Source organism: Sorex araneus, chromosome 6 (assembly GCF_027595985.1).
Source record: "Sorex araneus isolate mSorAra2 chromosome 6, mSorAra2.pri, whole genome shotgun sequence".
In the NCBI taxonomy this organism is placed as follows: Eukaryota; Metazoa; Chordata; class Mammalia; order Eulipotyphla; family Soricidae; genus Sorex; species Sorex araneus.
This window is the reverse complement of record NC_073307.1, coordinates 135,195,854-135,209,603: the sequence shown is the minus strand read 5'-3', so window position 1 is coordinate 135,209,603 and position 13,750 is coordinate 135,195,854. Positions and strand designations below refer to the sequence as shown.

The window sequence follows — 13,750 nt, the reverse complement described above, 5'->3', positions numbered from 1 at the left end:
ATTAGCAGAACCCTTTCAGGAAGGTACACAGAGATGTTAGGAGATTAGAGACCAATTGGTAATGGAGTTTTTCAACTTGATCCTCTTCACTGGAAATCCTCACTTTCTGAGTTACTTGCCTGTCTTTAACTGGAAGTAGCCAGCAGGCTGGGCATTCCATGGGGAAGCAAGGACTGCCACAGACTGCAAATTAGGAGTATGCTGCTTCAAATCTGCAGTGACATTGCTGATTCCATAAATACTCAACATTTCCATCACCACGGCAGGTAAGTACACCAGTCTTCCTTTGGTAGCATAATAACCAACCGTGACATTATGAGAATGTTCCAGAATATCCACCTACAAAACAAATGGACCATCGAATTTAGTATTTATTTCTGCTGTACTTTGAAACCCTCTCAGTGTTTCAGAGGACCACAACTGCTCTTTATCATGGCTGAGAAACAGGAACTTCCCACTCAATCAATATGACAACAACCTTATAACGCAGACATAGACAGACAAGCCTCAATCTAGTAGAATAAAAAATATAATTTATATGAAACCTGAAATAGAACCAAATTGGGGCGGGGGATATAAGATTCCCTGAGGGCTTCAGTGAGCATCAACTTGACATGTGAACAGGAGATTTCTAGGGAATGGAATGCTGGGGAATCCATTTTATCATACTTCTATCAATTATGAATATTAAAATGTAGATAATTGGGGACACCTTCAGAACTGTGTTCAGACTGGTAAAACCTCCTCTCTGAATATTTATTGAACCTTACACTCCAGTCACAGCCACGGTCACGGCTAGACTCCACAGATTTGGGACGAGCCTCATCCAGGAATGAACCTGTTGGAAAACTCAGGTATGTGGGTTTTATGACTAAATCTACAGGCTCTCATGGAGTCGGGGATGGGCGACCTCCCACCATCTCCCTGTTATTCTAGGAGCCTGGAGGTCATGCTCATAAACTGTCTTGGGCACCATATAAGTTCATTAACCAACCATGATCCAGAGACTCATAAATAAATCTTGAAAGAGATTCAGAAGCTGCAGAAATGCTTCTGAACCCCAAAGTTACCATCTAGTTAAAAATTTAACTCCAACTATATCACTCCACTCAAAAATTTTGGAATTTCTGAAGTGACATCTCAAACTCTACACCACTGATATACTAGGAGTAACACACCACATTGGATGGGATGTGGAGGGCAACCAGTGTCGATTAAGAAAATATTAACACACGGGACCCTCTGCTCCTAAAGACTTTGATTCCAGAGGCTTTCTAACCCATCTTGGCATCCAGAGCAGCTTCTTACAGCAATGCACTGGGACTGTGAGCTGGGCTATGCAATTTCTGGCAGAATTTTCCCTGGACTTTATCAGAAATCCAAAACCGTGCAGCCGCTGCAGCGGCCACACAACTTAACATCTCTTAATTGTCAGCAATGTGAAACGGTTCCTTTTTAGCAGGTCTGACTTTGGGGGGAAACTCCAAACAATAACAGTGAGTTTTTTGTTGAAATATTGAAAATAATCAAAGTAGCAGCCATTTCTCTAGACTGTGAACTAAGCAATAGCCCCACGCCGGCCGAGAAGAGGAAATATCCCTCTTTCCCGGTTGTTTCCCATTTTCGGGGAGAAACGCGGCATGGCGTCCACCATACTAGGAGGCGCAGGAAGGGGGATGAGAAAAAAAAGGAAAAGTAAAAAGAAAAAAAAAGAGTTATGTACTTGGAGCAGTGGGGCTACACATCTCTTCATTCTAAGCAATGGAAAGCTAATTATCAAATGCTTCCTTGGTAGTAGGGCAATCTTTCTTGGGGGTAAACTCCAACAATAGTGAGTTTTGTGTTGAAATATGGAATGTAATCAAGGTAAAGAGAAAATGAAGTGAAATTCATCGTTATGCAGTTGGGGGTTGGGGGGCAGGGGCGGGAGGTAAACTGGGGTTTTTGGTTGTGGAATATGGGCACTGGTGAGGTTTTTGATGGGTGTTTGAATATTGTATAACTGAGACATAAGCCTGAGAACTTTGTAACTTTCCACATGGTGATTCAATTAAAAAATTGTTTAAAAAAAAAGAAAATATTAACACACAAGGCTTAACATGTAATGACATGTTAGTAATCTCTTATACAGGGGCTTAAGTAGCTCCAGGTGAGATACAGCAATCTTCACACACTTTTTTAAAGAAAATCTTCTTTGATCATTTTTAGCAAATTATTCATAACAATTAATAACAAAATTATTCATATTCAAACAATATAAAATAAATACTTGTGGCCTGCTATCGGGGCAGGCTTGTGTGGTGGTTGGGAAAATTGGAAATAGTGGTGGTAGAAAAGTGTAATGGTGGTGGGATTGGTGTTGGAATATTGAATGTAATAAATCATAGTGAATAACTATAAAAATTAAATTAAACTTAAAAAAAGAATTATTGAACATTAACTCTTGTTGGGCTTCTAAGTTAGTCCGAGGTCGGTTACAACAAGAATGAACCATGGAATTTCTTTATCAGGTCCTAACATCCTTTTGTAAGGCTGATCATCTCAGAGCTTTCTGACCCACTGGAAGAGGCTGAGGTCTCAGCTTTTATTCTGTTTTTGTTGCTAATGTATTAGGGAGGGAATCTTTCCCCCTAGTTTGGGGGACTAAGATATGCTGGGGTTCAAACTCAGCTGCAACAAGGCATGTGCTCAATCACTGAGTCACATCTCCAGTCCATTTTACTCTTATTTTGTGTGGCTTTCTTATTGTTTTATCATCACAGCCTGGGTTGTTTTTAACACTCAGTTTGCCGCATATTCTCATCCACATTAACAAGATAGACTTGGGGTAGCAGGGCTGACTCTGATTTCTCCACAATGTGAGCTCCCATGGCAGTCCTAAAGGTGCTTTTCAAGATGAGTTGATGGGAGACAAGAGGTATTTCTTGACCAAATCTAGATGTAGCCCTAAACAACATCTAATCACTCTGTAAGACATGGCTGCCTTTCCAATTTTTTTTTCTTTTTGGGTCACACCTGGTGATGCACAAGGGTTACTCCTGGCTCTGCACTCAGGAATTACTCCTGGCAGTGCTCAGGGAACATATGGGATGCAGGGAATCAAACCAGGGTCAGCTGCGTGCAAGGCAACCGCCCTACCCTGCTGTACTATCGCTCCAGCCTTTCCAATCTAAATTACCTCAAGGAGCAGTCCTCCACTTAGAAATGATTCACTTTTAACACTTCTTTAATTCATGCAATCATATCTTTGGACAAATAGTGGGACCACAGCCTTAGCTATAGTGTCATCAGTAGTCAACAATGTCTAACTGGACTTAGTTTAATAATTGAGTTTAATAAGTTGTTTTCGTTATTCTCATTTTTATGATCATCTTCTATTTGTAGCAAATAACCGGAATTTCAAAGTAGGATAGTAATACCAAACATCCTTTATACAGACACTTTTTAAATACATAGGAATTGCTATAATGGTTGATGATGATGTGGCAAAAAGGGCAAAATTTGTCAAGGGAACTTGAAAATGACTGTAAACATTTCCATCTGGTTGCTTGACACAACTTTCACCAAACTTTCGTTTCAACTTTGGGCTTGGGGCCTTTTTTATGTGGCCATTTTTGTTTTGGGGGAGTGTTTGGTTGTGTGCCTTTTGTCTGGCTGGTTAGTTTCTTTTGGTTTGGAGTCGCAACCCAAAGTTCTCAGGGGCTACACCTGGCTCTGTGCTTAGTGGTTGCTTCTGGAGGGGCTGCAGGGGAACATGAGGTGCTGGCAATCAAACCAAGGGCACCCCGTGCAGAGCCTGAGTCCATGCCTCCACGCCATCTCCCTAGCCCTCATATTGTGAACTTTAAATAAAGCTTCATGTGCAGAAAACACAGGGGGCCATTGTGGAAAGCATTTCCCTTCATTTCCAACCCCCCAGAATGACATTAAAGATATGGACAATGACTAATAAAGTGTGTACCAAGACTCTTATCTTGGTTTGTGGCGTGTTGAAGGGGAGGGGGAACCACTAACTTGAACACAGCTGTAGAACAAAGCTGCAGCGAGGAGAAAGCCAGATCACTGCTTTTAAGTGGTGCAAAGGATTGTCCACTGACTGGCTGCCAATCACATTTGCTGATCTGAAACTTGGAATCAAACCAAAAGAGTGTAAAGCAAAGCTTCCATCAAAATCAACTAGCAGTTGTTAAACAGTTCTTGGCATGAAACTGTTTGGGGTGGGGGGTGGGGGCGGGGGGAATGTGTACTTCCCCGTCTGCTGCAGGCAATTTGAGCAAAGTTGGACTTGATTTACATGTAGAGTAACTTCTAAATGTCCAGAAATATATCACCCGCTATTTACAACAGTCAGAAGACGAAGGACACGGCAATGATAGCTTCTGGAGAATCACACTAACGACATTAATTTTTTTCCTCAAAACAACAAAATAATGGGGCCACTGAAAATGGTACATCCAGGCTGGAAAAATAACCTAGACATATGGCAAGTAACTTTAATTTTCCATCTCAAAATTCTCCCTTTCTCTAGCTACCACGCATTACCTATTTGCCAAAATCAAGAAAGAGAGATTCCACTTCTGGCAAATGTAGCGATGGTACCGAGGGTGGAGAAAAACGAACTATATGTCAGACCCAATAAATATATGTCAGACCCAAGAGGAAAAAGTGGATAAACCAAATATACCTCAGACCCAAGAGGAAAATGGGGATGGATTAATGTAGTTTCAAAAGCAAGGTGCTTACGTGCGCTGAGACGTCGTTCTGGTGAAAAGCCTTCCGCAGTGCCTGTGTGAGCCCTTTGGCTACATTGAGCCTCAAGGATTCACTGACCTGCATTCTCCTTTGGGTCACAAAGAGAACTGGGGGGGGCAAAACAGAGCATGGCATCAGGGCAAGGTGCAGACTTCCTCAGCAGTGAGCCCTCCTCTCCCCATCAGCCACCACCCCCTCTAGGCCAGCAACGGTCTAAGCAGCGAGAGGGCTAGGCCGGGGTCTGTTATGAGAAAGCCCCGTGGGTGCGGCTCAAGTCCTAAGGGAAGAAGACCCCGGCTCTCTGCGTGGCCCTCGTAGAGACAATGCCAGCTTGATAGTGACACTTGGGTTCTGATCAAGGCTGACTCTGGCTTTGAAATCCAGGTCCTGTCAATTTGCCTGTTGCAGGAAATTCCTGCAACAGCTCTTTCCTAAGAGCCTCCTGAAAGGCAGGGTCTGGGAGAGGGACCATAACTACCACGCCCCTCAATCAGGAGGGTACCCCACCGGTGAGATCGGGTCAGGGATGGAAGCCTGGCGAGAATAGGGGATTGCCTGTGCCTGATGCTACCGGAAGTTCCGGGAAGAACAGTCAGCTGTGAGCTGGGCAAGAAGGCGGGCACAGTTCCTGGAGGAACTGCCACTTCTACTGAGTGCTGGAGAATGATGGGAGTAAGCCAGGCTCGGCAGGGGGAGACATTGGCCGCACCTGCCTGGGCAGTGAAAAGGCACAGGGCAAAGAAGTGAAATGGTTCTGTGTAATTTTAGGCTTGACCCGGAGGGGAAAATGGAAAGTGAGGGGTTCTAAGCAACAACATGCATTTAAGAAGGTCCCCAAGACTACAGACCGGAGAACGTTTTGGGAGCAGGGATGCAGGGCATTAGGTTAGTTCATGCTGCAGAAATTTAGTGGCGCAATGATGACAAGGTGAACTAGGGAAATGGCAGTGAGGTCAGGACGGGGCGGGGAGCGGTGGTGTTCAAGAGGCAGAATTAAAGGAAACTGGTACGAGGCTGGCGTTTGCCTACATGCAGACAACCTGGATTCAATCCCCAGCATCCCAGATGGTCTCCTGAGCACCGCCAGGAATAATTCCTGAGTGCAGAGCCAAAAGTAACCCGAGTATCACTGGGTGTGACCTCTACCCCCCACCCCCCCCCAAAAAAAACTGAAGGGAACTGGTGATTGATTGGGAATGGCTGGAGTAAGGCAGGGGTTCGGGAAAAATGGGGAGAGGAGGATATTTTAGCCTTCTGCATGAAAAGGCTGGAGTGGCCTGCTACCCAGAAGAGGATGCTTAGAGAGAGCGATCCGGAGGGCGAGGGGGGAGGAGGGATTAACCAGATGGTGTCACTTCTTGGGAAATTGAGATACTGTACTTTTTTGCTAGGCCTAGTTTCACAATTTCTCATTTTAGAATTGGAGATGCCTCGAGATATCATTTCACTTGGTTCTTGTGGAGGGAGAGGAAGGCGGGATGCGAGCATTCAACATTGGCATGTTCTCTCAAATACTGTGCCTGATACTTTTTATAGCAAACACTACCACACTATTAAAAGCACCCCGTGTCGTCGGGCCTGCTTTGCTGCCACGGGGAGGTGGGGGCTAACGAGACAGAATCCTTAGGCAGAGAAGGGCAAATACCATCTGATTCTACCTAGGTATGGAGTTCACAGGGGAGGAAAAAAATGGTGGTGGGGGGGAATAATAATAATGGAACTCACAAAGAACAGATTGGTGGTTGCCAGAGGCAGGGGTGGGAATGATCCAAACAGGGGCAGGCTATTGAGTACAGGGGCTTGGATACAGTCAATCTTGGGAGTGGCACACACATTGCAACCACAGCTAACAATAGAGTTTTATCTCTGGAAATTGCCGAGAGAGTAGATCTTTTTTATTCAGGTTTTTTTCCCCCCACACCCAGTGATGCTCAGGGATTACTCTTATACCCTTAGGTCTTACTACCAGCTTTGCACTTAAGGGTCACTACTGGCCTTGAGTGGGGGATCTCATGGATGCCGGGAACCTAACTCACTCAGCAACCAGCAAGGTAAGCACCTTACCAGCTGTATTATTAAGAGAGTTGGTCTTTGGGCTAGAGTGATAGCACAGCAGGTAGGGTGTTTGCCTTGCACCTGGCCAACCCGAGTTCGATTCCCAGCATCCCAGATGGCCCCCTGAGCACCGCCAGGAATAATTCCTGAGTGCATTAGCCAGGAGTAACTCTGAACATCACCGGGTGTGACCCGAAAAGAAAAGAAAAAAGACCAACTCTCTCTCTCTCTTTGAAAAAGATGGGTGGTTTTTGCACTACCCAACTTTTTCAAGCTCTCCTTTTTAACATCAAAAGAAATCCCTGACACCCACCAATCTGAGAATGAGACATATGTGACAAGGACTAGAGAAACAGTTCATAGGGCTACTAAGCACATGCTTTTGCATGTGGGAGACCCAGGTCTGAGGCCCAGCACCATAAAATGTCCCCCAAAATGCCCTGGTGCGGGCCAAAAAATAAATAAAAGGAAACAAGAAAAAGAACAGACATGAGAAAAAACCCTTGTGATGTCTATTATACTTTCCAAGATTTTGTACTTACTTATCATCACCCATTCATATGAGACATCACTGACTCACAAGCAAAACATGGTCCATTTGTTTTCTCAGACCCATTTATAACTGACTTCCCAGGAGTCTCTAATACCAGGGCTGATCCCAGGACTAAGTTCCATACCACAGAACACTCCTCCATCATTCAGTCCAAGGTTCCCAACCCTGGAACTCCCAACATTCAGGGCTGCATTACTCCTTGCTGTTGGACTCCGGATACTGAAGGATGTTTAGCAGCACCCACATCTTTATCCTGTTAGAGGCCAGTAAGATCCTCCTACTCTCCGCATTTAGATCCAGGAAAATGTCTTCAGACATCACTAGTGGAGCACAGAGAGGCATAAGGAATCCCTGGGTCCTGTTACCTCCCTCAAGTCAGATCATATCAATGGACCCTTACCTGTCTTCACCAGGAGCTTACTGGACATCTGACATTCCAGAGTGGAGGTGATTTTTCCCGCCGTGACCACTGCAGTGGACACAGCAGGAAGAGCCATATCTGTGTTTTCGGCCAGCACAGGGGGCAACCGAGTGGCCCTTCCTGGGGCGGTGATGGAGGTCAAGGCTGCTGTGATTGTCAGCGGACGAGTGGTGGCCCCCCGGGGGATGCCTGGGGGCGTGGGGTTTGGAAGGCCTGTGTGCATGGCTTGTGGTTTCCTGGGGGGGAGTGTTGTGAACACCTGGCCCAAGGCAGCACCCGTGTTCCCTGGCATGGCTGTATGAGCACTCATGGTGTGTGACGTTCTGGCAAACATGTAGGTCGGTGTGAATGAGAAGGCCTGATGGGCAGTCCCAGGGGTCACCTTGGGGCTGGAGGCTGCGCTGCTTGTGACATTTTTAACCAGCGAAGCGGTCAAACTGCTCTTGACCGATCCTGAGGCCATGGCCGAAGGGCTGCTACCGGTGCCCTTGGCAACAAGGGCTGCAGACAGAGCTGGTGGACTTGCTTTCCTCAGGAACAATGGAGTGCTGGCTGCTGTCGGCTCCGCCTTGGATGGCACCGACGAGTCCGCTGCAAAGAGGAGAAAAGCAAAGTGTGTCATTGCCTGGGAATGCACGCATCACTTGTGGGGATGAATTGTAACTGGTGGGTTTGCTGGGATACAATGTCTCTGTGCTCTGGAATTTAGGTGGAATTTAGGGCTCTCGAATCATAAAGCCCAATTAAACCGAATGAGGACGCCACATACAGCAAAGCGGTGGTTGGTAATGAGCACTTAGATTCTGTATGCTTTTCTAAAATAAAAAAAAAAAAGAGAGAGAAAAGTCAAGTTCTCAGCGGATTGAGGACGTGACTACTTGGGGTTACTAATTACTCATTCATCATCCTGCAAAGGTGTGTCTGCTCCTTCTGAGCAAAGCTGGGGTTCTGGCTGGAGCTTTCTTTCAGACACTTGGGTCACAGAAGCCCTCACACTATTTGGCAGGGAGTGGGGAACCCAGGAAACAAACTACCTGCATTAATGGCGGCACCTGTCCCTTTCTTGGGGCGCTGAGAAGCCAGCAGCACTTTGGACGGGGTGTGGAATAAGGCATTGTTTGAGAGAGGAGATTCGGTAGTAGAGTGATATTTCGTGATGCCTTGGAACACGGTGGCGTCATTTATCACAGGAGATGGAAAAGTGTTTCTGACAAATTGGGAAGTTGTATCCATGCCATCTGAAAGCATGTCCTGCCAGCTAGCTGTGGAAGGTCTACCTGGAGAAGTTAGCGAGAGAGGATGTGTGGATGCAGGGGAATGAGACACGGAACTTGTGGATGGGGACTCTTCAAACTCAGAAGCGTGGAAGTTTCTGGAAGCATTGTTATTGCTTGTGGACAGAAGGTCTGCCTGGTTCCCAACCAAAGGAACATCTGACTGTTGAGCAGGCTGGTTGGTGCTTGTACCAGGGATTGAGTCGTGCATGCTAAAGCCTTCTGCTGTTGCAAAATGCCCAACAGCGTCATTGAAATCCTCAAAGTTTATTGTATTGGCAGCTGAAGTGAAACCAGGGGGAGGAGTAACTGAAGCTGAATGAGTCTCTGAACTTGGGGAGTTAATTGTGGGCCCATTGAAATCATCATTTGTTTGCCGAGGAGAGCCAGATTTCATTGGTTCTGGGGAAAGGGATCCAGGTCCTGCTGAAAAAGAACTCCAGAAAACATCTGTGATTGCTGGCTTTTTCCTGACTCCCATTGTTGAGAAATCATAGCCCTCGGCGGAGGAGGGAGCTGCCGTCACCTGCTTGGAAGCTGAACCTGGCAGCGCAGAACGGTCTCTCGCAGCTGCGGGAGTCTCCAGCCGGGTGTTGGAAGGAGCAGGAGAGGGGGACAGAGTCTGGGTGGCGTGTCTGGAGGAAAGGGAAGGTGAAGGTAATTCTGAAGGAAGGAGGCTCCCTCTGAGGGCTAAGACGGCAGCAGATGAAACGGGGTCTGTGCTAACATCAGAGACGAGTCCCTTCGCTGTGGGAAGGTTCGTCGTCGTTCTCCTCGGAAGGGTCTGGAGAGCGTGGGTGGTCAGGCTGGCTCTTTGGTTTCCTCCTCGAGTGACGGTCTCACTCTCCTCCTCCGGAGGGGGAAGTGTCCGAGTTGTGTAGACAGGCTTGGGAAATTGGCTGGAGAGGGGGACGTCAGTGGCTGCAGTCGGAGGGGTTGTGCTGCCATCCTCTTCCTGCGGAGTTGGCATTGTGGGAGCAGGCAGGGGGGAGACCAGATTCTGCGGCTGCTGCAGGAGAGTCCGAGCGGAAGGTCCAGCTGCTCCTGCCGAGTTCCGCGGTGGCCCCGGACCGGCCCCAGACACGGGGGTTTGCCCGTGGCCAGCTGTGGTGAGAGGCAGAGAAGTCACCAAAGAGGACAGTGTGCGTGCTGCCGAGAGGGCAGGAGGCCCTTTGGAATTTTCTGGAACGGCTGACAAAGGAAGCGAGCGAGCAGAGTCCTTCGCGGTGGCTGTGGGGCGCTTCCTACTGGGCATGTCTACCACCACAGACTCTGCTGCTGTCTGGGAAAGAGACGGCCGGGCCTGGTGGCTCCCGGCTGCACTGTGCTTCAGGGTGGCCGGAGACACCCCAGCGGGCCCGCTGGTGGCCACCTCGGCTTGGGCGGGCCCGCGGGAGGCAGGACTGGATGCCCCTCCTGACATGGGCCATGAGGGAGCTCCCCCCCAAATCGGAAGACCATTTCCAGGAGCTTGGGGGTGGGGGGACAGATAGGCGGGTGCTGGCCCAAACTGGGGGGTGAGGGGGCCTACGGATGGAGCAGGGGGCAGCGCCCAAGGCAGTTCCTCTGAGGAACGCGGGTGGCCTAGACCAAGGGTGCCTCTCGAAGGCGGGGTTCCCGGGCGTGGATGCGGGATCCTCTGGTCAGCAAATGGATTTAGGGCTTGTGCCATCGTCTGGCGTGAGGAGGGGAGAGATGGGGTGGCTGGGGAGGACAGAGACTCTGGTTTGGAGGGGCTGCTGGGGCAGGGCGCTGCAGGGGAAGGGCGGGTGGGCAGAGGAGAGAGGGAGTCTGGGTTGACCAGCGGGTGGCTGGGCATAGAAGGAGTCGCTGCCCTGGACGGCAGGGAAGGGAGGGCAGCTCTCGGGGCGGGCCCCGGGGAGAGCATGCTGGTGGGAGGCCAACCTGACGGGGCGGCGGCCGTTCCCCCGAGAGGTCTGGGTGGGAGCACGGTCGCGGGATCCAGCGGCGGCCCGGGGGCGGCGCTGCTCTGTCCACTTCTCTGGAGCGAGGAGGCGGCGGCGGCGGCGGCGGCAGCGGCGCCCTGAGCCCGGGCCCGGCGCGGGGCCTGCTGCGGGGCGCTCCTGTTGTCCGCGGGGTCCAGCACCGTCCTCAGTCGGGGTCCCGGAGACGGGACTTCGGAGAAAGGCCATGTTGGTGACATCGGCAGCAGTTTCCCCGGAGCAAAGGGCTCTGGCGTGGGGGTGCCCGCGGTCTGCAGGTGGCTAGTCCCTAGGAAGCAAAAGAAGCGCGGTCAAGCGTCAGGGATGCGGGAGGCGGGTGCTGGGGGCGGGTTCTGCAGTGGGGAGGAGTGGGGCGCCACACAGACCCTCACTAAGAACCTGCAAGGCACCGGTGAGAGCTCGGCTCAGCTCGGGCAGGTGTGCCGCAGGGTAGGGTGGGCCAGCTTCGGTGGATGCGAGGTGTAAAGCCAAGACCTCAGCAAGGAAGCAAGGAAGCAAGGGAGGTCTTTGCTTCTTTCCTTTGTTGTTTGTTTTTGGGGGTTGAGCCACCCCCACCTGGCGGTGCTCAGGGCCTACTCCTGGCTCCGAGCACAGGCATCAATCCTAGTGGTGCTCAGAGACCATATGGGATGCCCAGGATAGAACCCAAATTGTCCTGCCCACTGGACTATCACTCTAGCCCCATATTTGCTTCTTTCAACTCTTCTTCCCCCCCACTTCTTTTCTCTCCATTGCCTATAGAGAGTAGACTAGGAAACTCACAAAGCGGAGGGGTGTCAAGGGTGAGGGGGGGAGTCAAAGAGCAATTGAGCAATGACACCACAATAAAACAGAATCCAAACAAAAGCACTGTGCATCTGAAGACATTATTTCAAGGACCTCAGGCAGTCACGCGGCTGATCAAAGTGGCCGATATCTGGCAGCCGGCACCTTTGTGATCCTATAAGACATCTTTATCCGACTAGAAGTCGGAATTCATGCCAGAAATTCATGCCATGTCACACAGCAGAGGGAGACAGGTGAGGGGCTTCCCCCGCAGGGTGCAGGTGGCCCCGGGGTGGGGGGGCTTCCTGGTGATTCTTGGCCAAATGTAAGAACTCAAAGATGCAGAGCTGCTCAGGCCCTTCCGTGCTCAGGATTACCCACACCAGCCCCAGGGTGCCTGCGGGCCCCAGCGTGACCTGCGGCATGGATGCCAAGCCAAGTGGGCAGTTTTAGAGTAGTTGGTGCAGGCGCTCAGCTTCTTGTCCTCACGCAGTCAAGGTGTAAGGCGAGGAACTGGAAATCAAATGGCCGGATCCAGAAAAGACTTTATTTAAGGGGAGGGAAAGGACAGGAAAGGAATGCAAGGAAGCTCCCAGCTTATGGGAGGGGTCCCCTAAAGGATTCCAGAGAAAGGCTAAAGTCCTTCTCCTTGACAATCTTTTAGGCATGGCACGGTAGGACATTTCATAGTCTTCCAAGAATGTCAACTACGGAGGCAGGAGAGAGGGTGCTGAGATGATTTTCTTCCAGACCCAGCAGGGCCCAAGTCATCATGTTATCAGGCACTGCCTATGTCACCTTCCTGATATTCCATTCCTGATGAATCCCTCTCTCCAGAGCCATATTCTTTTTTTTTTTCTTTTTGGGTCACACCCAGCGATGCTCAGGGGTTACTCCTGGCTTTGCACTCAGGAATTACTCCTGGCGGTGCTGGGGGACCATATGGGATGCCAGGGATCGAACCCGGGTCGGCCGCGTGCAAGGCAAACGCCCTACCCGCTGTGCTATCGCTCCAGCCCCCAGAGCCATATTCTTAATCTCACCTTGCCTGTTCCCCTTTTGTCCCAATCAGCAGTGTACAAGGCATATGTATTAACCTGTGCACTATCTCTCCATCTAATAAAGGGGATTTCTTCACATTTTTTGTAAGGTTTTAGGTTTTGGGGGCATACCTGGTGATACTTAGGGACTGCTCCTGGCTTTGCACTCAGGGATTACTCCTGGTGGTGCTCAGAGGACCGTGTGGAGTGCTGGGGATCAAACTCAGGTCAGCAGCAGGTAAGGCAAATGTCCTGCCCTCTGTCCTATCGCTCCAGCCCCAATTAAGCTATTTCTGAAGTGAAATCTACTCACAGCTGTCCTAGGACTATGAAATACCACTTGTGAGGTTTGGTGTCACTATAAGCACCTGCAAAGAAGCCAGAACTGTGAACACTGTGTGTGAGCCCTCAGGGAGAAAGGCGATAGCACGAAATAATCGCTGCGGCCGAGGGGGCAAGAAAATAAGCGAGTAGAAAGCCAGAGGTTGTAGACAAAGCAAAGAACTCCTGCTTACTTATCCTCTGCCCTTCTTTTGGACTTATGGGGCTGACAGCCACAAGTGATAAATGTCCATAAATAATATTTTATTTTAAAAAGAAAAGACGGTGACTTGAGAATGTTCCCCATTATTAGCTCAAACTGGGAGAATCATTGGATAGAAATAAACAGGCTAAGAGTTCAAATATGAAAATTTGGGTTTGCATACTCCCTCTAGCACCTTCCACCTCTTTGGGTAACTGATGTACAAAGTGGGGACAGGAAGCACATCAACTATCCTGCTGGGTGCTGAGAGGGGCAGGGGGAATGGTGTGGTGGAAGGAAGAGATCTCCAAGTAGAAAATCACAAAAGAAAACAAAACAAAGCGTGAAAGGCACTAAACTCATGAGCTGTCCTGACAGGTGCTCACCTGTGGTTTTAGTTTGT

The 13,750-nt window shown here is 49.5% G+C and overlaps 1 protein-coding gene across 3 annotated transcripts in view; it reads right to left on the bottom strand.

The window, feature by feature from the left end:
* KIAA1549L (KIAA1549 like) overlaps nucleotides 1-13,750 on the bottom strand; it is a 304,514-nt gene that overhangs the window by 121,687 nt on the left and 169,077 nt on the right. For all 3 annotated transcript variants that reach the window (XM_055141336.1, XM_055141337.1, XM_055141338.1), the window contains exons 2-6: nucleotides 10,961-11,287; nucleotides 8,816-10,159; nucleotides 7,761-8,372; nucleotides 4,744-4,859; nucleotides 120-339 (exon numbers count right to left, since the gene is read on the bottom strand). In XM_055141336.1, the coding sequence (XP_054997311.1) occupies nucleotides 120-339; nucleotides 4,744-4,859; nucleotides 7,761-8,372; nucleotides 8,816-10,159; nucleotides 10,961-11,287 (2,619 nt within the window). The remainder of the gene's footprint in view (nucleotides 1-119; nucleotides 340-4,743; nucleotides 4,860-7,760; nucleotides 8,373-8,815; nucleotides 10,160-10,960; nucleotides 11,288-13,750) is intronic.